Source organism: Clytia hemisphaerica, unplaced genomic scaffold, assembly GCF_902728285.1.
Source record: "Clytia hemisphaerica strain Z4C2 unplaced genomic scaffold, Clytia hemisphaerica genome assembly, whole genome shotgun sequence".
Lineage (NCBI taxonomy): Eukaryota > Metazoa > Cnidaria > Hydrozoa > Leptothecata > Clytiidae > Clytia > Clytia hemisphaerica.
Window position 1 is genome coordinate 1,290,222 of NW_027103968.1, and position 23,144 is coordinate 1,313,365.

The 23,144-nt window shown below is 39.7% G+C and overlaps 2 protein-coding genes and 1 long non-coding RNA gene across 3 annotated transcripts in view; 1 reads left to right on the forward strand and 2 right to left on the reverse strand.

The window, feature by feature from the left end:
• LOC136810464 (fumarate hydratase, mitochondrial-like) overlaps positions 1-20,389 on the forward strand; it is a 28,822-nt gene extending 8,433 nt beyond the window's left edge. The window contains exons 2-8 of the mRNA XM_067067023.1: positions 3,425-3,553; positions 4,195-4,305; positions 4,553-4,729; positions 5,065-5,220; positions 18,687-18,895; positions 19,346-19,533; positions 19,835-20,389. Of these exons, the coding sequence (XP_066923124.1) occupies positions 3,425-3,553; positions 4,195-4,305; positions 4,553-4,729; positions 5,065-5,220; positions 18,687-18,895; positions 19,346-19,533; positions 19,835-20,259 (1,395 nt within the window). The 3' untranslated portion in view covers positions 20,260-20,389. The remainder of the gene's footprint in view (positions 1-3,424; positions 3,554-4,194; positions 4,306-4,552; positions 4,730-5,064; positions 5,221-18,686; positions 18,896-19,345; positions 19,534-19,834) is intronic.
• On the reverse strand, positions 9,039-10,031 carry LOC136810524 (uncharacterized). The gene is made up of 3 exons (XR_010847121.1): positions 9,975-10,031; positions 9,388-9,534; positions 9,039-9,134 (listed from the first exon to the last, which is right to left on the reverse strand). It is a non-coding gene; the product is annotated as an uncharacterized lncRNA (long non-coding RNA).
• Positions 20,390-21,720: 1,331 nt separating the features above from the next.
• LOC136810556 (leucine dehydrogenase-like) lies at positions 21,721-23,103 on the reverse strand. The gene has a single exon (XM_067067119.1). The coding sequence runs from the start codon at positions 23,101-23,103 to the stop codon at positions 21,721-21,723; it is 1,383 nt and encodes a 460-aa protein (XP_066923220.1).
• Between the last annotated feature and the right edge of the window lie 41 nt (positions 23,104-23,144).

Consider the following 23,144-nt stretch of genomic DNA (forward strand, 5'->3'; position numbering starts at 1 on the left):
AAACTGCCTAAAAATAGTGTTTTTTGGACTTTGTGCAAAATCCTGTCATTACTTTTTTCTGATTTTTTGTACAAAGATGGAGGGCAAGATTCTCTAAAGAATGGCTGAAGTGGTTTTTCCCGGAAAACTCTTATTCGCCTTAAAAAACGGATTTTCGTATTTTGGGGAAAATTCCCTTTAACCAAATAAGAAAATACAGCTTTTAACAATGTTGACTCATTATTATTTTCTCATTTTTTGCACAATGATGCAAAATGGCAATGCCTAAAATGTGTCGGAGCCCGATTTTCGAAAAAAAATATATTTGGGCAAATTTTGGCCAAAAACAGCTTAAAAGGTTTTTTGGGCCTGAATGGTTCAAGTGATTTTCGTATTTGGGGAAATTCCTTTTTACCATTTTACATTATTCAACACACAAGCTTTATTTTTCCATTCTGAATTTTTGTACAATTATTGTCACTTTTTTTCTTATTTTCATCTGATGTTAATCATTAGGTAGGTCCATTCAGCATGTTGCTTGTTTCCTATAAAAACATTCAAGTCGTTGTTACTGTTAAAAAGTGTCTACGTCATTTTACATGTTTAAATTCGAAAAGTTATGACAAGGGTTTGAAAAGCAACTTAGAATTGTCTTATTTTTTTCAATCTGAAAAAAAACAAAGAGTTGCACTATGCTTCGTGACTTTCTTACTTTTTCCTGAAGAATTGTCATTTCAACTGGACGGCATATTTAACGCCTTTCTGATAACTTTTGACCTAAACTTAAAGGACTTTTAGTGCGTTCAGCTACAGCTTAACCGGCTTATTAACAGCTTAACCGGCGCCTGGTACCGACTAGTTCTAATTAAATGATCTAAATCATGGCAATTTTTCAGACCAAATTTGTTTTTAGAAGTCTTCAGAATAGTTGTGGGAACTTAATTAAGCAGTTTAGAATTTGTCTCTGTACGTTGAACTGATGGCCAAGTGTGTTAAGGATCATCAAGTAAGGATTTTGACAGATGAGGCTTGAACCCAGTTCGCTTTTTCTCATGTTTTGAAACTTCTTGTTTTCGAGGTTGCTCATCACAAAAAAAACTGTCCAGCGTCTTAAAAAAATCTTTGATTAAGTATTACTTTTTAAAAACTTTTCTGACTGTTTTTTTCTGGAAGGTTCCTTCCTTTATTTTTCTATATCAACTTTACTGTCAATTTTTCCCATTGTTCACTTATTGCCATGTTCCTGGATATAAGCTTGTTTTAACCTTTAGTCTTTTTTCACTTAAAGGGAACGACGCATGGTATATTTATGAAATGCTGATCTAGCATTGGCACAAACACCCATACGGAGGAGTATTTAGGAGTGCTGGATCATAACAAAAACCAAAAGTGACTTTATTCCAAAAAATATATTCAAAAAAGTGAATATAATTTACTATAATATTCAACAACAACACAAAAAGACTTACATAAAACTGAAAGAAAAAAAGAATGTCTTTTTCTTTTGAATGAAATCGAGTGTTTCTATTTTTAAATGAAGACATTCTATTGTGAATTTATTCGAAAACTTCTTTGCAATCTTTTTGTTTACATTTTGTCTTCATTCACTTTCGTTTACTGTTGAAAACATAACAAATTTTTAGCTATACTCTCAAACCACGTATAACTGTCGGTTAAGCCAATCAGCTTTCGGGCTGACATCAGCATGTATTTCAGAGTATACCATGGAAGTACCAGCAACTCCGACCCCTACTATAAGTATAGCGCTATTCCCTTTAATTAGAATAGTTTTTATCATTTTCCTTGATATCGTGACAATGTAAGATCATGTTTGCTATATGGTTGATATACCTTAATCCCATTAATTTTCATGTAACATTTATTTTGGTGCAGACATAGTGTGCACCCCCCCCCCCCAGAATAGTGGGGGGGTTGCTGATTTGGTCGAAAATTTTCAGGTGGGATTTGGGGTTTTCCAGGTTTTAGGTCCGGGAGAAACAAGTTAAGGTGGGAGTTAATTTCTTTAGGTGGGACTTTGGGTGTTTTGGAAAAAGTTAAAGTAAAATAGAGCTGCTTTTATTTTGCATAAGCTGAGTGCCTTAATATATCTGCTTTTTAAATGTATATAGACATATTAATATATCATATGTAATATATTGCGTCTTCATATTACGGTAAAGAAATTTTTTTCTGTTCCTCGAATTAGTTTTTTTTTTTTTTTTAGCTGGGATCTGGGAGTCTGGGCTGAAGATGGGAATTTTATGATAAGGTGAGACCTGAATTTTCAGGTGGGACCTGGAACCCCCTTGCACACTATGATGCATGAAAATCAAAGTGTCTTAAAATAAACCTACTTTTGCGCACTTGGCCGCACAAAAATTAAAGGGTGCACAAATTGGTAATCGTTTCCAATGTGTAGAAATCTCATTATAGGGATCTTTTAATAAAAAGGGACCTCGATTCATGTTAAATATGCCTCTGTGATGTAAAATATAGCTGAAATGCACACTTAAGTGAGCAAAACTTTTGATGTCATAATTTTTTTGCTCTCTTTACCTATATTTACTGTCAAAAACACCAGAAAACACTCAAAAAATATCCCAGAAATAGCAAGGTGTGCAAAAACTCAAGAGTGTGCTAAATTTAAAAGCCTGAAAATTAAAAGCCCGCAAAAATTGATGGAATTAAGGTATTGAACGTCTTTGAACAGAAGTCGTGATCTAGTGAATAAACTTTAATCGTTGTTTTTGCATTGATCCAACATTTACGAAATCACATGATTTTACAGGACATAATATCAGCCATTCGCTTTTGGATTTATTTTTTAGTTAATTGTGTTTAACATTTAATGATAAATTTCTTATAATATTTTCTGATTACTTTTGGATAAAACAGTCAAATTTCTGAAAAGCTATTGTTACTATCCATGGCCCCCGGCGTGCTAATCGAATTGAGTGGGCCAAAAAAATGTCGCCCACGATGGTTGGGCGTCGAAGAAAATGTTCGACTTTTCACCCTTATTTCACCCCTCTAAACGGTATATATAAGATTTTTTAAAGTAAAAAAAATTACTTTGCAAAATATTGGGGAGGGCCATGGCTCCCAGCCCCCCCCCCCGGTGACGGGGGCCTTGCTATCAGTCACTACTACCAGACAACTTTTTCGTTAGAGAACGTTTATAAAGGTCAAAACTAATAGGACTTCGTCCCTACTCCTTTATACTCATTGTTTCAACCTATAAAGTAATGCTGTTCAAAAGTATCAAATTTTGTATAAAAATGAATTTCATGTTGCTATATTTAATCAGCTTTTTCGAGAAAAGTAGTGGCAGTGGTTTACAAAAAAATCTAGAAAAATCCTTTTAGTGCTTATGTCTGGGATTTTAAATACAGGGGGTGCTTTTAATGTTACATGTTATTTTTGATCATTTTTCTTTGAATTTTAGTCTACTGGATTCCGTATAGAAACTGACACACTGGGAGAAGTTGAGGTTCCAAATGATAAATACTATGGTGCACAAACTGTCCGCTCCACAAGGAACTTTCCAATAGGGGATGAAACTGAAAGAATGCCAGTAAGTTGTTTTGTTGTTGTTATGATTTAGTTTCAGTCAATCTGTAAGATTCATTCGACTACCAGAGCGGTAATAAGCATAATGTTAATTATCCTAATACTATGGAAACTTTTTTAGACTATTATTGTCTTTACAGATTTCTCCAATTTTCAAAGAGGCCATTCAAAAAGTACATACCCTCTGAGGGCGTAGGTTGTCTTTCAAAAAGCGTACGAAAGCCTTAAATAGGGGGGTCAATCAAGAAAATGTACCGTGCGCTTTGAAATTTTTTTCAAACTGTTTTTTTTCCGTTTTTTTTTACTTTCTATTTGAAAAATCATAATATTTTCAACGTATTATAATCTTTAAGTTTATTCAAGCTTGATCTTGTCTTGAAAAAGTTATATCATTAAAACTGAGACCGAACTTGCGTCAGTCAATTTCTGTTATAATTTCAATTTTTTTCCTAGAGAAGGAGGGGGGGTTATTCGGTAAAGCGTTACTGTCAAAGCGTATGCGAGCATACAAGGGGGTGGGGGTCGAATTCTGCTTACTTTCGAGCGTGCGTACTTTTTGAATGGTTCCAACGGTTTATTAATTCAAATCTTTTACCGGAAGTGGACTAGAAAGCAATAAGTTTTTTATGTAATTTCATTTTTTAGATGCCAGTAATCAAGGCTTTTGGTATTCTAAAGAAAGCAGCTGCAGAGGTCAACACTGAATTTGGTCTTGATGCAAACATTGCAAAACAGATTTCCCTTGCTTGTGATGAGGTAAGACTACTAAAAAATGTTTTGTTCAACTTTCCAAATTGAGGTTTTGAGGACTAAAGAATGAAAAAGTTACTGGCAATACAACCGAATACAAAAGCCTTTAAAGTCTGAATCTGGAATGAAATTCTGGTCCTCTCTCTCTCTCTCTATGCCACACCGACAGTACCTGTTGCTTCATACCTGAGTTATCCAAACTGTAAAATTACTTTGACTGTAAAATGTAATGCAATATTTTTGCTCTTTTTAGGTCATTGATGGCAAACTTAAAGATCATTTTCCCTTGGTGATCTGGCAAACAGGCTCTGGTACTCAGAGTAACATGAACTGTAATGAAGTGATCAGCAATCGGGCAAACGAAATGTTGGGAGCAGAACTTGGTACTAAATCACCTGTGCACCCAAATGATCATGTCAACAAATCTCAGGTAATTTAGTTAGAAGGAACTTTACAAATGGAATACCTCAAAATGTTACCACTGACTTTAATAAGCCCTGGAGTAAGCTATATTATGTCATCTTAATTTTATGTCAAAATTGACACCCTAATGGTAGCATACACTACTCTATAATTAAATGAAATTTTCGGTTCAAATTTTTTCACCTACATCGAGTAATTAGGGTACCACTTTCAAAAAAAACTCTGATCAGCTGATTTTTTTCTATAGGAAAAGGTAAACAAAAATTTTAATGCAAGAGTGAGTGCAAATCTTTTGTTTATCATTTCTCTCACCTTTGCTCCATTTGATTTTTTTCTGTGCAGAGTTCAAACGATACCTTTCCAACGGCCATGCACATCGCTGTCGGCCAAATGGTCAACGAAACATTGTTACCTGGTATGAAGAAACTGCATCAAGCTCTCCTCGAAAAATCTGAAGAATTCAAAGACATTGTCAAGATTGGACGTACCCACACTCAAGTAAATAATTCATCTGTTCACTGAAAATGAGAATTCTCTGACACTTCATTAGTTTGCTGTTAGTTTCATTAATATTAGACATCGAAATCCATACTATTATTATATATAAAAGCACGTCGAAGGTTATTAATTAGCGAAATTTATGAACAAGCAGTTGTTTAACAGTGTGATATTTATGAGGAATCAACTTGAAATATTTTCAATTAGTTCGAATTAACTATTTTACAGCAGAAAGTTTTAGTTTGATTTTAGTATGGAATGAATTTAGAATTAAGAATTATGGATTTAACCACATAACGTTTAGCCTGTGATGGGACTAAAAATCGTTCGAATTGTGAAATTTAAAAAAAAATCACATATTGGATCAGGTCGGGTTAGCGTGGTACATGGGTATAACCCGGACAGTGAAAGCGACTGTCCCGCTTCGCGCCCAACAACAATTTTACAGACCAAAAGATTTCTGTCACTTTCGACTGTCCCGCGTCGCACCCAAAACGACGATTTTCGACTGTCCCGCTTCGCACCCAAATCCGAATTACGCCACACCCTTCCACTGTCTCGCTTCGTACCCAAACAAGAATTGTGCCACACCCTTCCACTGTCCCGCTTCGTACCCAAATTGGAATTGTGCCACACCCTTCCACTGTCCCGCTTCGTACCCAAAGTGGAATTATGCCACACCCTTTCACTGTCCCGCTTCGCACCCAAATCCGAATTGAGCCACACCCTTTCACTGTCCCGCTTCGTACCCAAATAAGAATTGAGCCACACCCTTCCACTGTCCCGCTTCGCACCCAAATCCGAATTACGCCACACCCTTCCACTGTCCCGATTCGTACCCTAATCCGAATTACGCCACACCCTTTCACTGTCCCGCTTCGTACCCAAATAAGAATTGAGCCACACCCTTTCACTGTCCCGCTTCGTACCCAAATCGGAATTATGCCACACCCTTCCACTGTCCCGCTTCGCACCCAAATCGGAATTACGCCACACCCTTCCACTGTCCCGCTTCGTACCCAAACAAGAATTGTGCCACACCCTTCCACTGTCCCGCTTCGTACCCAAAGTGGAATTATGCCACACCCTTTCACTGTCCCGCTTCGTACCCAAATAAGAATTGAGCCACACCCTTTCACTGTCCCGCTTCGTACCCAAATCGGAATTATGCCACACCCTTCCACTGTCCCGCTTCGCACCCAAATCGGAATTACGCCACACCCTTCCACTGTCCCGCTTCGTACCCAAACAAGAATTGTGCCACACCCTTCCACTGTCCCGATTCGTACCCTAATCCGAATTACGCCACACCCTTTCACTGTCCCGCTTCGTACCCAAATAAGAATTGAGCCACACCCTTTCACTGTCCCGCTTCGTACCCAAATCGGAATTACGCCACACCCTTCCACTGTCCCGCTTCGTACCCAAACAAGAATTGTGCCACACCCTTCCACTGTCCCGCTTCGTACCCAAAGTGGAATTATGCCACACCCTTTCACTGTCCCGCTTCGTACCCAAATCGGAATTATGCCACACCCTTCCACTGTCCCGCTTCGTACCCAAATAAGAATTCAGCCACACCCTTTCACTGTCCCACTTCGTACCCAAATCGGAATTATGCCACACCCTTCCACTGTCCCGCTTCGCACCCAAATCGGAATTACGCCACACCCTTCCACTGTCCCGCTTCGTACCCAAACAAGAATTGTGCCACACCCTTCCACTGTCCCGCTTCGTACCCAAAGTGGAATTATGCCACACCCTTTCACTGTCCCGCTTCGTACCCAAATCGGAATTACGCCACACCCTTCCACTGTCCCGCTTCGTACCCAAACAAGAATTGTGCCAAACCCTTCCACTGTCCCGCTTCGTACCCAAAGTGGAATTATGCCACACCCTTTCACTGTCCCGCTTCGTACCCAAATCGGAATTATGCCACACCCTTCCACTGTCCCGCTTCGTACCCAAATAAGAATTGAGCCACACCCTTTCACTGTCCCGCTTCGTACCCAAATCGGAATTATGCCGCACCCTTCCACTGTCCCGCTTCGCACCCAAATCGGAATTACGCCACACCCTTCCACTGTCCCGCTTCGTACCCAAACAAGAATTGTGCCACACCCTTCCACTGTCCCGCTTCGTACCCAAATCGGAATTATGCCACACCCTTCCACTGTCCCGCTTCGCACCCAAATCCGAATTACGCCACACCCTTTCACTGTCTCGCTTCGTACCCAAACAAGAATTGTGCCACACCCTTCCACTGTCCCGCTTCGTACCCAAATTGGAATTGAGCCACACCCTTTCACTGTCCCGCTTCGTACCCAAATCGGAATTATGCCACACCCTTCCACTGTCCCGCTTTGCACCCAAATCCGAATTACGCCACACCCTTCCACTGTCTCGCTTCGTACCCAAACAAGAATTGTGCCACACCCTTCCACTGTCCCGCTTCGTACCCAAATTGGAATTGTGCCACACCCTTCCACTGTCCCGCTTCGTACCCAAAGTGGAATTATGCCACACCCTTTCACTGTCCCGCTTCGTACCCAAATCGGAATTATGCCACACCCTTCCACTGTCCCGCTTCGTACCCAAATAAGAATTGAGCCACACCCTTTCACCGTCCCGCCTCGTACCCAAATCGGAATTATGCCACACCCTTCCACTGTCCCGCTTCGCACCCAAATCGGAATTACGCCACACCCTTCCACTGTCCCGCTTCGTACCCAAACAAGAATTGTGCCACACCCTTCCACTGTCCCGCTTCGTACCCTAATCCGAATTACGCCACACCCTTTCACTGTCCCGCTTCGTACCCAAATAAGAATTGAGCCACACCCTTTCACTGTCCCGCTTCGTACCCAAATCGGAATTACGCCACACCCTTCCACTGTCCCGCTTCGTACCCAAACAAGAATTGTGCCACACCCTTCCACTGTCCCGCTTCGTACCCAAAGTGGAATTATGCCACACCCTTTCACTGTCCCGCTTCGTACCCAAATCGGAATTATGCCACACCCTTCCACTGTCCCGCTTCGTACCCAAATAAGAATTGAGCCACACCCTTTCACTGTCCCGCTTCGTACCCAAATCGGAATTATGCCACACCCTTCCACTGTCCCGCTTCGCACCCAAATCGGAATTACGCCACACCCTTTCACTGTCCCGCTTCGTACCCAAACAAGAATTGTGCCACACCCTTCCACTGTCCCGCTTCGTACCCAAAGTGGAATTATGCCACACCCTTTCACTGTCCCGCTTCGTACCCAAATCGGAATTATGCCACACCCTTCCACTGTCCCGCTTCGTACCCAAATAAGAATTGAGCCACACCCTTCCACTGTCCACCAATGAAAGTTATGCCACGCCCTCTATTTTCTCTATCTGTTCTAGAAATCTATTTATTATCAATGGAAATGTCTTTTGTCGACCTCTTTTATAATTTTAGGAGAAAACAAAAGAATTCAAATAAGTTTATATGTTTTTATCATTTCTTTCTTCGGTTCGAAATAATAATTAGACTATTGTGAAAAGATATTTGCATAAACATCTCTTAGAAGACTAATCATTTTCTCCCCGAAGTCGTCGTTCATCTCAACGAAGTGCCGATAGTTGTACTCCGCCAAGAAACTTCCAGCCTGTGGACAACGAAAACTCCTTTTCTTTTTCACCCAGTCGAGAGCGTGACTGTCTGCTTGGACGGTGTAGTGTCCTTGAAAAAGCTGGACATTCTGGCTTTGTTGACAACCAGCTGGGACGTGGAGAACTTTCTCTGAAAAGACAAATGTTCCTGCCTTCACAGGAATGGCCCAATCGTGTTGGTATCTGTTATTTGAGTTATGTAACAAATATCCGAACTGTTTGTCCGTCTCCGTTAGTATGAGGATCTCGCATCTTGCATCGTCACAACCCTTAAAGTCAAGAACGATTTTTATATTTTTTTATAGTCTTTCAAGAAATGCCATGCAGAAGCTTTTGGTCTGTTCACCAAAAAACGAGTTTATTATCCTGTCTATTTGACAGCTTAAAATATTTGAAAAAATCAAAAATGGCCCTCATAAGATCAGGGATGTTGAAAAAAATTAAATACTGACACCTCCCTCCATCAGCTAGCACAATTCATAAACAACCTTGTTTAGACTGGTGGATAAAGAATAAAAATACCTTAAATCTTTTCACCAGTACATGTTTCCCTTCCCCTCCAAGAAACACTGGGTTGGTCTCTACAATCCACGTTTGACAAGCCTCCCTGAAGTGTTTGCACATCTCGCTCACCATTGTTTTGTTGACATCAAACTCCTCAGCCATTCCCTAGACATTAAAATGAGAGTTTTGTAAAACAAAATTCCCGGCAAACCGAGGCAAGAAAAGCTCTTTTTCGAAACTACTCCATTTCAAACAAGTAAAGGCGACCTTGCGTCGTGCAATAACTGACGTGATATTCCACGTCGTGAGTAACATCGATAATTATTGTAGATGAAATGAAAAAAGGTTACAGTGTATATAATAAACACTGAAATTTTATAAGACAGTTGAACTGGAGAACGTTTACAATAACTAAATAGAAAGTCTGAGTAAAAGATTCAAAGTTTTGTTATCACGTTATCATGTATTTTGTTCTGGCTTGGCTATCTATCTATGCGTTTGAGACAACCTTTTTGTGCTTATCTGAGGGCGACTTTCCTCTTCACCTTACTTATCCTATTTTTAGACCAAAAATCATCCTCATAGTTTTGGTTATACTTACTAACCCTAATCGTCTTTTCTTTGCACCAACCATCCAAAATTGTTATCCATGTTGACAGCTTCTGCCGCGTATTTTGAAAGAACGATTTCGACAAAATGGAAATCTTGTTAGTGCAGCCAGGGCATCTCCTGAATAAAATGAAGTAATAAGTAAATGAATAGTTCGAAGGCAATGGTAACGAATAAAAAGAGCAAAGGTTTCCATTGTCAGCTATGTCCGGAATAATTTGACTTCAAAAGCTACTACACGGCTGAAAATTCGTAAAAAATCTGTTAAAACATTTAAGCCTGGACATTTCAAAAAATAGAGTTCAGCCCACGCTTAGCGTGGTTACTTACTGGTTCTTATAAAAAACGTTTAATTTGTGAACCACTGAGCTATACCTAAAAAGTGCTTTGCTTTTTCCTTTTTGCAATTAATAAAAGATTTATGTAAAAATTCATAAATTACTTCAATTTTATATAATTCACAGGACTTGGATATATTACATTAGAAAAATGACGAATAAGCCGAATTTCTCAAATTGAGAGTTAGTCTCCGAGTCGTACCGAGTTGTTCCCAAATTAAAAATGTTTTTCATACTTTTGATGGACTGTATTGCTGATTCGTCTTTTCAGTAATTAGAATTGGTCTCGTCAATTATTTTGGTTTATTAAATAGTTAGGCTTAAAAATGTAATGTCGAGCTATTATTCATTTAACTCGTAATTTTGCATTTAATGACTTAAATAGCCGCTTAACCCTTCAGACCCGTGATTTTGTGATTTTCTCTATGGACAGATTTGTTCACTCGGTATTCTAACAACTAGGGTGCTTTTACACTACGCTAGATAGATAAGTGGTTCTCATCAACGGTCCTTTTAATAAATTTCTAAGGGTTGTAAAAAATATACAATGAAGATTCGTGCTTAACATCAGATTTTGATCGCTTCAAATTAAGATTTCAGAATTAACGTCGAAAATTGGTCATTTAACCTTTTGTTCTCCAAGAGAGGGGTAGAGCTCTCTTGGCTTAATGACCAATTAAACCAAAGATGCACCGAAAATAGATTGTTTGCAATAAAATAGCATTCAGAGCATCAACATTTATCAGCATCAGGTTTTTGCATAAAATGAAAGAGCTGCCTCCAATGTGGGAGAACTGTTTATAAAAACGACTGACTTATAATTACTTCCAATTTAATTTTGTCAACCCATGCTGCATTTAACTCCAAATTCAAAGGGTCGTAAACGCTTTGACAACTGTTTTGAGAGTCAGTAATATTTTCCTATCAATTTTCTTTGTTTCAGCTAATCGATTTTCGCCAGACAGTCTCAGTGAAAAAGCACCCCTAAAATTAGCTTAATTAATCGTTGATATTTGTAATCGATATAGAATAGTTAATCGCACGATGGGTTATTTTTTCTTATTTGGCGCGCCCTTAATGAGAGCAATTAATCGTTAATCACACTCTTCGATGCAGCGCCAATGTTTACAAAATTGATTTAATGTTTTTTCTTACATTTTTTTACACTGAAGGTTTTAATTGCATTTGAAATTTATTTTGTGAGAAAGAAAATCAATAAACAACAATAAAAGAAATACACAGAGAGAAGAGAACAATATAAAACTCTCAGTGTAATTTTTGTAATTTACTTTCCTAGGGAAAAAATAGCAAAAACCAGTGTGCGATTAGCTCGTAATCACATAATAACTCGTACAATTCAAAAATTGCACTCGTGATTTTTTTGTTTCGAATTTCCCTCGTCCTTTCGGACTCGGAAAGTTAATAACAAAAAAATCACTCGTGCAATTATATTCGAATTGAACTCATTATCACGTGATTACATATACTAATCAAAGCTCAAAAGTGCGCAGAAATCACAAAAATAAGTGTACAAAAATTACTAAATTGCGCATAACAGTAGTCATATTTTTCAATGCAGATTTAATTTTGATATTGCGACTTAAAAAACAAATTACTTGTAATTGTTATCAGACAGTTACGAGTACAATACAAGAAATATTTTACGAGTTCCTAGTCTAACGCGAGCTTGCATCTGATAACTGGTTTATTGGTGAAATAAAAATGCAGGGCACTTTTGTTGCTGGTATTTTTTGGATCGCCGATAATAAAGGTATTTATTTAGAAGCAGGTTAAAAACTTTCTGATCTTTGAAAATCTGAAAGGTACTCTTACCAAGTCAGCATATTTTCGTGGAGTCTCATCGCTCTCTTCTCGTGTCGGTTTTCACAGTACATCTGTCTGGATATCAGCCCATTGTCCATCATCTCTCTTATGAAAACTCTTTCATTGTCAACATTTTCGAGCATAGTACGCATTGCCATTTTGCTTACTTTTGCCAACGCGCCAGTGTCGAAGAATAAAGTTAAATGAAAAATTCGTCCAAAAGAAATATCGGATGAAAATTTACCCAGACAAAACAAGCTAGACATGTCTGGTTTGATGTCTTGAATTTATTGGATGTTTTCAAAAAGCACGTGTAAAAATAAATTTTAGACATTATTTTGCCCCTGTCTCATTATCCAAATTACATTCAGTTCATTATACACGCCAAAATCGCCACAATTAATTCTCTGCAAATCTAAAAAATTTAGATTTCCTCAACTCGTAAAAAAATGTCCCCTAATTTTATTCCAATTTCGCGAATTGGTCGCGAATTCACCAAATTTCCTTCCCGCCAAAATTTCTTCCCTCACTGCAATACAGTGAATCTTGGAGAAAAGCACACTGGTCTAGACATTTTTTTCTTCGTCTGGTAATGCTAGAAGAAATCCCTACCTTATCGGTCAGACATCTGGGGTAGACAAATACCCACAAAATTAAAACTCGTGCGACTAAATGAATCATTAAGTTTTTGATGCTCATCTGAATCGACCATGGCGGCTCTACAACGACAATTCTTACAAAGATGGGGAGCATTGCTGTTCGGAAATGACAAAATTGCGATCGTTCACTTTTTGCAAGGTCAAGGATTGCTGAGTATTGTGAAAGCTTGTCCAGGATGTAATTCCAACATGCGTCTGGAGCGACACAACCAATGCTGTGATGGATACCGTTGGTGAGTGATCTTATTTACTTATGTTATACTTTATCGAGTCAGAAACTAGTCAAGAGAAATATTTGTTTGGGAAAAAATTGTCCAGGTAAATATTTCGGCGCTCCCTAGACCAGCGGCCGAGGTATTGAATTGTGTCAATTCCCCGGGGGGGGGGGTACTAGGGCAAGATGGGTTACGGGGATGCTCCGCTGGTCAGGGTACCTTTTTTAACCTCCACGAGTCCCAGGTAGGGTCGCAAAAACACCAAAATAGAAAAATCAGTCCCTCGTAGGGTGCCTATTTCTGGAAAATTTGGGGAAAAAGTAGAAAATTTGAGAAAATTTTGGAATTTCAGTCCCATTCAGGGTCACTTTTTTCGCAAATTTCGAGTCCCACGTAGGGTCCATTTTTCGAACCTCAGCGGAGCACCCCCGTCTGTCGACAAGGGTAGTACCCCCCCCCCCGGGGTCAATTCGTAGGGCACCCCTTAGATCAGGGCAAATTTTTGATATTATGCTCCTAATAGGGTGAAGATTTGACAAAACCTCAAAACTTGAGTACGGGGGGAGTAATCTGAAAATATTCCTTTACAAATTGTCTTATACTAAAGTCTATCCAGATATAATTGGCAGTGGAAGCAAGAATAGCTGTAACTTTTGATAGTCAAATATAATTGCGGAAAACTGTTTTATCATCACTATCCCCGTTTTTACAGAAAAATGCTAGCAAGGGGTATTTCGGGTTCCATATCTTCCGAAGGACTCTTCCGTTTAACTTGAAATTTCACAACTTTCTTAACCTAAGGTTGAACTACCACTGGTGTAAAAATGAACGTTGTAGCATAAGTAGAAATAAGCTTAACTTCTGCAATCGCAAATTTAGCCGCTAAAAATCGCGAATTTTCCAACCAAAAATACATTCAAATATAGCGCTTTTGATTCTCTAAAATAAGCACAAACGATTTTCGAAATTATATCGGACTATCAAAAGTTACAGGCATTGTTTCCACTGCCAATTATATCTAGATGTAGATACACTTTAAGTTATTTAACCCTTCGAGCATCTTGGGGGGGGGGGTAAAGAGGCCCCCCTCAACGAATCTTTTTGATAACTTTTGAAATATTTATTGTGAAAATTTCGGTATTGTTGATGACGTCATTGCCACCTGATGACGTCATCATTCTTTGAAAATAAAAAAACGGACCGGTCTGTAAAATACCAACCACTCACGTGACCGCACATTAAAAGGTCTCGGTCTCCCCGTTACACACATTTTTTTATAGGAGATGCAATAACCGCCCCTGCCGGAGGTCGATGAGGTTAAGGCACGGGACAATATTTGAGAGCTGGAAAAGATTGTCGCTTCCAGACCTGTTCTTTGCCATTTATTTGTGGGCCAACAAAGTTTCGATGACCAAAACATCCAACATTGTCGGCATTCCTAAAGAACACACGATAAAATTGTTCCAATTGCTACGGCAGGTCTGCACGAATCATCTCCAAGCCAACCCAATATCTATGGGCGGTGGCGGACCAAACTTCGTCGTGCAAATTGACGAAAGTCAATTTCAACACGCTCAAAGGGTATGTTAATTATAGTTGCGCCCCTCAAGGGCTCCTTAAGAAATCTCTATTCTCAATTTAAGATCACTCAATTGATTTAGTTTGTTAGTTTTGTAAGGAACAGATACGTGAAATATTTTCAAAGCTGCATGCTCATCAATTTCTAAAAAAAGTTTTTAAAACAGACTTTTTTCAAAAATTTGAACATTTAGTACCGCAGTGCACCTTTCTCGGCCATTTCCCCATCAAGTGATGTGGAGTGATGAAATTTGGCAGTAATATCAGCTATCTGGCTACTTGCTAGGTTTTATTAAAGTCGAAGGAATTGAATGCTTAGTGCTAGCTATATATAATTTTTTGGTTATAATTTTTAGGGAGGAGTTGGGAGAAGAGCGCAACCTGTTTGGGTTTTCGGGTTAGTGGATACGCGTTTCACTCCAGCCAAAGGATACATGGAAATAGTCAACCGCCGAAACCGACCAACTCTAACTGGGATTATTAATAATGTTATAAACCCAAACACTGTCATCCATAGCGACCAGTGGCGAGCTTACAATCGATTGCAACAGTTTGTCCCAAACTGTATACAGCACGACACTGTCAACCACACCTACCACTTTGTGGATCCTCAAACTGGTGCACACACACAAGTAAGACCATGTACCTAGCCTAAATTTTCAAAACCAAATCAATAAATTCTTCAAATAATAAGGCTCGACTTTTTTAGAAGCTATGGGTACCTTATCGGGGAAAACTTCGTCAGGGAAGAGTGACAAAGTTTTGGCCAAGTGACGAATATTTTTCCCCGACGAAAATTTTCCCCGGTCTTAATGCGTTTACCAACTACCAGCAAGTGACGAATATTTTTCCCCGACAAAAATTTTCCCCGACGAAAATTTTTCCCGACAAAGTTTTCTCCGATAAGGTAGTTGTTACTAGCTATTTTAGGTCATTCCGTACTGTCGCTTTTCTGGAGATCTAAAAGCTGAATAAAATTCTATCTCAAATGTTATGAATTCGCTTTCAGCATATCGAATCATATTGGAACAGATTCAAGCTGAAGCTAAAAGCAATGAAGGGAATCAAGCTCCAATTCCTTACTAGCTACATGGAGGAATTTATGTGGAGGTACTTTTTTTGATTTTACATGCATTACTTTTTGTTTAAACTTAGATTGATTTAACCCAATTAGTTCCAAGCTTTTTGGCGGGTACCTGTAATATCCAAAATTTTAAACAAAGAGATTTTTACTGGTTTTCATGCCATGTTTCACAATAATCAATAAGCCTAAGAATTAGTGCAAGCTCTTTTGATAAGGTTTATCAAATGTTACAAAGTTTCAAATCATTTCAAAGTTTCAAAAACTTTCCCTAACTTATAGGGAAAAGAAATAACCTGGCAAATTCTATCCCACTTTTTTGTCAAATAGAATTAACGTTTCAGTCGTCTAGAAAGTTGAAAGAAATTAGTCAAACTTATTTTTTGAATTTAATCTTTTTTTTGTTTCAAGAGATTGGTATGGATTGGATGCCCCATTTGACAATAAAATCACTCGCATCAATGTTGATTATCCACAATGATTCTCATTCGTTATTCACCTGGAATTGATTCACAATTGTATTTTGGCTATTTATGGTGTTCTTTTAACAGAATAAAGATTTAATTAAATCTATTTCTACCAGGGATATTCAATTTTGATTTTTTTCTTCTATATTTATTTACACAAACGGGACAGTGGAAGGGTGTGGCGTAATTCGGATTTGGGTGCGAAGCGGGACAGTGGAAGGGTGTGGCATAATTCCACTTTGGGTACGAAGCGGGACAGTGGAAGGGTGTGGCACAATTCTTGTTTGGGTACGAAGCGGGACAGTGGAAGGGTGTGGCATAATTCCACTTTGGGTACGAAGCGGGACAGTGGAAGGGTGTGGCACAATTCTTGTTTGGGTACGAAGCGGGACAGTGGAAGGGTGTGGCGTAATTCCGATTTGGGTGCGAAGCGGGACAGTGGAAGGGTGTGGCATAATTCCGATTTGGGTACGAAGTGGGACAGTGAAAGGGTGTGGCTCAATTCTTATTTGGGTACGAAGCGGGACAGTGGAAGGGTGTGGCATAATTCTTATTTGGGTACGAAGCGGGACAGTGAAAGGGTGTGGCTCAATTCAGATTTGGGTGCGAAGCGGGACAGTGAAAGGGTGTGGCGTAATTCGGATTAGGGTACGAATCGGGACAGTGAAAGGGTGTGGCATAATTCGGATTTGGGTGCGAAGCGGGACAGTGGAAGGGTGTGGCACAATTCTTGTTTGGGTACGAAGCGGGACAGTGGAAGGGTGTGGCACAATTCTTGTTTGGGTACGAAGCGGGACAGTGGAAGGGTGTGGCGTAATTCCGATTTGGGTACGAAGCGGGACAGTGAAAGGGTGTGGCTCAATTCTTATTTGGGTACGAAGCGGGACAGTGAAAGGGTGTGGCGTAATTCGGATTAGGGTACGAATCGGGACAGTGGAAGGGTGTGGCATAATTCGGATTTGGGTGCGAAGCGGGACAGTGGAAGGGTGTGGCACAATTCTTGTTTGGGTACGAAGCGGGACAGTGGAAGGGTGTGGCACAATTCTTGTTTGGGTACGAAGCGGGACAGTGGAAGGGTGTGGCGTAATTCCGATTTGGGTGCGAAGCGGGACAGTGGAAGGGTGTGGCACAATTATTGTTTGGGTACGAAGCGGGACAGTGGAAGGGTGTGGCGTAATTCCGATTTGGGTGCGAAGCGGGACAGTCGAAGGGTGTGGCATAATTCCGATTTGGGTACGAAGCGGGACAGTGAAAGGGTGTGGCTCAATTCTTATTTGGGTACGAAGCGGGACAGTGAAAGGGTGTGGCGTAATTCGGATTAGGGTACGAATCGGGACAGTGGAAGGGTGTGGCATAATTCGGATTTGGGTGCAAAGCGGGACAGTGGAAGGGTGTGGCATAATTCCACTTTGGGTACGAAGCGGGACAGTGGAAGGGTGTGGCACAATTCTTGTTTGGGTACGAAGCGGGACAGTGGAAGGGTGTGGCGTAATTCCGATTTGGGTGCGAAGCGGGACAGTGGAAGGGTGTGGCATAATTCCGATTTGGGTACGAAGCGGGACAGTGAAAGGGTGTGGCTCAATTCTTATTTGGGTACGAAGCGGGACAGTGGAAGGGTGTGGCATAATTCCGATTTGGGTACGAAGCGGGACAGTGAAAGGGTGTGGCATAATTCCACTTTGGGTACGAAGCGGGACAGTGGAAGGGTGTGGCACAATTCTTGTTTGGGTACGAAGCGGGACAGTGGAAGGGTGTGGCGTAATTCCGATTTGGGTGCGAAGCGGGACAGTGGAAGGGTGTGGCATAATTCCGATTTGGGTACGAAGCGGGACAGTGAAAGGGTGTGGCTCAATTCTTATTTGGGTACGAAGCGGGACAGTGAAAGGGTGTGGCGTAATTCGGATTAGGGTACGAATCGGGACAGTGGAAGGGTGTGGCGTAATTCGGATTTGGGTGCGAAGCGGGACAGTGAAAGGGTGTGGCTCAATTCGGATTTGGGTGCGAAGCGGGACAGTGAAAGGGTGTGGCATAATTCCACTTTGGGTACGAAGCGGGACAGTGGAAGGGTGTGGCACAATTCCAATTTGGGTACGAAGCGGGACAGTGGAAGGGTGTGGCACAATTCTTGTTTGGGTACGAAGCGAGACAGTGGAAGGGTGTGGCGTAATTCGGATTTGGGTGCGAAGCGGGACAGTGGAAGGGTGTGGCATAATTCCGATTTGGGTACGAAGCGGGACAGTGAAAGGGTGTGGCTCAATTCCAATTTGGGTACGAAGCGGGACAGTCGACAATCGCCGTCTTGGGTACGAAGCGGGACAGTCGAAAATCGTCGTTTTGGGTGCGACGCGGGACAGTCGAAAGTGACAGAAATCTTTTGGTCTGTAAAATTGTTGTTGGGCGCGAAGCGGGACAGTCGCTTTCACTGTCCGGGTTATACCCATGTACCACGCTAACCCGACCTGATCCCACATATTTGACAGATCAAAGATTTGAATTATAATAAGTTTTTTTTTATAAATTATGAGAAAATTTTCATTGGTCTATAGGATGCTACACCACTGACATTAGGACAAGAATTCGGTGGGTACGCCACGCAGATGGAATACGGTATCAAACGTATTGAAGCTGCATTGCCACGTGTGTACGAACTAGCTATCGGAGGAACCGCTGTTGGAACTGGATTGAACACCAGAATTGGATTTGCGGAAAAGATGTCTGCTAAGATTGCTGAATTTACAGGTCTTCCTTATGAGAGGTAGGTAAAGGGGATAAGGCGCAATTAATTCTCTATTAAGCGTTCTAGCACTTCATTTTGTTGTGATTTTTGTAGATTTTTACCTTTAATAAAATGAAATAAATAAACAACATCGAAAAATCTCTGAGCCTGGAAACCGTCTGAAGATAGCCAAATTATGGCTGGTTGTTGCAAAAATGAAGGGTTAGTCTGGTCTTTGTATCGCAAAAAAACAAGGCTACCAAGCGATATCGTCTGACAAAACGAACGACTTCTCTCACCAGAAACTTGATACGCTAGTTTTGGTTTACAAATCTCCCATGTCAAATGGTGGTGCCAATCAAGTCAAAGTTAAGCTATAGAAAATTTATTCCAGCGATAAAAAAAGATTCAAAAGTATACGCGCAGTAGAAATTCTTAACAGTGTTTGCTCCGTGAGCCTTACCGAAACTATATTTTACCTTTCTTTAGTGCACCGAACAAGTTCGAAGCTTTAGCAGCGCACGATGCAATGGTTGAGATCAGCGGTGCGATGAACGTTGTCGCATGCAGTATCATGAAGATCGCAAACGATATCCGATTTTTAGGATCTGGCCCACGATGCGGGCTCGGCGAACTTTTATTGCCAGAGAATGAACCAGGAAGCAGCATCATGCCTGGTAAGGATCGGTCGTTTTACTTTTATTTCTGTAAACTGTACTTTTATTACGTTCGAGCATAGGCTAAAAGAGGTACAGTGATTTACTGCTGGACGGGTTCCTTTTTGCAATAACTGAAAATTCAAAAGTTTAGATTTGCGAAAAAGACGACAATCAATCAAAAAAATAATTTTATTTTTTGTATACTTGGAGATTTATGTTCTGTTTAGCTCTGTTGTATTTTTTGACATGTGTCACGCTCCTCACGTTAAAAACTCTTGAAAAAATAAACTTAAAACACATATTTTCTTTTGTCTTTCAGGAAAAGTGAACCCAACTCAATGCGAGGCTATCACCATGGTAGCAGCACAAGTCATGGGGAACCATGTTGCAGTCTCGGTTGGCGGTAGTAACGGACATTTCGAATTGAACGTTTTCAAACCGATGATGGTAAAAAACGTATTACAGTCTGCACGCCTACTCGGTGACTCATGTGTTGCTTTCACTGATAATTGTGTTGTAGATATTATTGCTAACCGTGAACGAATCGATAAACTTTTACACGAATCATTGATGTTGGTAACTGCTTTGAATACCCACATTGGGTACGATAAAGCAGCCAAGATTGCCAAAACAGCTCACAAGAATGGATCTACCCTGAAAGCAACAGCCATTGAATTAGGATATTTGACCGAAGAGGAATTTGATGCTTGGGTACGCCCTGAAGATATGTTAGGTCCTAAGTAATGTATTTTAGTTTTGTAATTATAATGAATATTTTTTTTAGTTTTTGTTGGACTTAATATGGTCTCTCTTCGGTGCTAATGTTGCCTTGTTTCTTTTTTTAAAGAAATATTTCTATCAATGAAAAGTGAAACTCTTCTTACGTGTCTTCTTTCAACCTTAAGGAAGATAACTTAGTCGGCTAGAACTTTACGTCGCGTAAGCTTCCTTTACTTTTCGAAAATCTTTTTCACAACTCTCTTCAGTTGAGCAGAAAGGTTGCCTGAAAGATTCGCCGCTCTTCCCAGACGGTCATCATCGATTTTCACCCTCCCGTGCTTATAGTGGGGATTCTTATTCTGTTTTATGGTGAGTTTCACTTTGACGATTTATGAAAAAAAAAGTCTTTCAAGTGTTTGGACACAACTTCAATTTTTTGCTATTACAAGTGAGTACGAAATTAGAGTAACACTTTGATTTATTGTTATTGTACATGTTTTGCTTGAAAATGAGACATCAAATGTCTTGCAGTGACAGATAAGCAGTATGGCATCCCTTTGGATACTGGCTATGACAACATAATGCCACCCAGAAATTGACATGACCTTTATGACGGCCACCCTTCATTCAACTAAGAATCGTGCGACTCAATAATCTCATGACAAGCATACTTGCTATGCTTACAATGGACTTGGGGCCAACATATAAGGATCTGTCTAATATTACATTTGAATATCTTCAGATACAGTTTGCTTGTTGAGTTTTCCATGCACATTTCTTTATAATAAAGTGATACAAATTTCGAAAATTGAATATATTAGCAAGCGGACAGAAACAAACAAGAAAGGTTAAAAGGACAAAGGTTAAAAATTTGCTCCCCCTGGCCTAGGTGTGCTAAAAGATCACGTGTGATCACTAAAATATTTTTCCTTTAATTTTCCCAATGTAAAAGTCTACATGTTTTTTAATTTTTTTTTTACATCGATACCGTGTAAAATTCGACCCTCCTATAATCAAGGGGAAATGAAAGGAAGTCGTTATGGTATCTTTAACAGTTGATTAATACTATCATAAATTTTTTTAACAGTATTCTCTCGACTTCCGGTAGGAAATAATGTGTTTGAGTTACTGGTAATGATTAGAATTCCTGTGAAATAAAACAAAATCAATACCAAAATTGTGACTAATTTCTACCACTCATCCTAGCTTATTTTCTGCAATTTGTTTGTGGTCTGTAAATCTTAAATCAAAAGTAATTTTCTGAGGTTAATTTAAATAAGCTCAAGCTGCAAAAGTCATACGAAGAAAAATTTGTATGTAAAGCTAGATTCTCTCTTTTCCTAAAAACATTAAAAAATGTCTCATGTCAAAATGATAAATAAAATCAAATACCTTTCCGAAAAAAAATACTTTAAAGTTTCCCTAAGATTCTAAAATAAAGTTCATTTGAAGAAATGTCTCAATTTTGGATAGTGTTATTCTAATTCAAGCACTTGCCCAGTCATCAGTTACAAGATTTTCAATAATTTTCTTGGTGCGGTAAGGCCATATCGGGTGAATTTCAAGACTTTCTCTATCAGCAATTTCAATTGCAGCTTCAACTGGTGTGATTCCTTTATACTTAGCTGTTGACAAAACTTCATGTGTGACCTTCCAAATAGAATGAGGCCATTCTTTACTAAAGTGTTGAAGAAGTGCTGGATCATCATTTAACCGGCCATAAGTTTCATTGGCACAATTCACGATCCCCATTCTGTTGCATAAAAAATCAACAACGTAAGTTATTCCATGATCCATCATCAATTTGTTATCTGCTAGTTTCCCAAGCTGGTTGTTTGCTGCACCACAAACAATCTTTGATTGAATGGTAGGAATGGTATTCTCATTCAAAATATTTCCCAAAGCATTAGGGGATAGAATATCACAAGGCATTGCCAAAGTTTTACTTTCTCCTCTGGGCACTTGTTCTAATATCAACCTTCCATGATTTTTATCAGCAAACATTTTCTCTGTAAGATCAAGCTGTTGTTCATTGATATCAGTAGCATGAATTTGACCAATATCTTTATCAAGGAGGGTATCAAAGATCACTCTTGCTACATTTCCAGAGCCTTGAGAAACAACAGATTTCCCTTCTAATGTTCCTTGTCCAAGAAAATCTAGAGTTGCCTCCATAGCACAGACAATACCTTTTCCAGTTGCAATGGAAGGGTTTCCAGAGCCCCCTTTTGCTTCTGATATGCATGTCATAAATCGGGTGCGCTCAAAAATGGTATCCATGTCCGAGACAACAACACCTGCATCCTCAGCCCCTATATAAGCACCATTTAAGGATGTTAAAAAGTCTCCATAATCAAGGAAGATGTTTCTGCGGAAATCTGGATCATTTGCTTTATCCTTTCCTGGAGATGCAATAACACCTTTACCGCCACCAGCCCATAAACCAGCAAGAGCAGATTTTAAACCCATTCCTTGTGATAACCGTAAACCATCAAATAGATAATCTTTCATTGTATCATACTCCCATAATCTGACACCACCACATGCTTGACCACGATTGGTTCGCCAAACAAATGCACCGAGAAGGGCTCCACTCCGAGATCCAATTTCAAGGAAGAGCCCCTCGTGTTTTTGATAATCTTTGTTGTTTTCAACAGAGAAAAATTCCTTCAGCTCGTTAAATTTTGGTGAGCTAGTTTGAGAGCACATGCTGGTATCATCATAGGTCACTGAGCATCGTTTCAAATTGTTTGATTTCATATAATCAACAAACTGGCCAGGTTTCATTGATAGAATAGATTGGTTTCTTCTTTGTTGAACATTGTTTAGTTTTTTAAAATGTCTGATTGCTGTTGTAACCAAAGCCATGTTTAAAAATCGAGTGCTGCTTATACGCTGCTATGCTTTCT

Excerpts from the sequence above, each read along its gene's own strand:
- LOC136810556 (XM_067067119.1), bottom strand. The coding sequence starts at position 23,103 with ATGGCTTTGGTTACAACAGCAATCAGACATTTTAAAAAACTAAACAAT.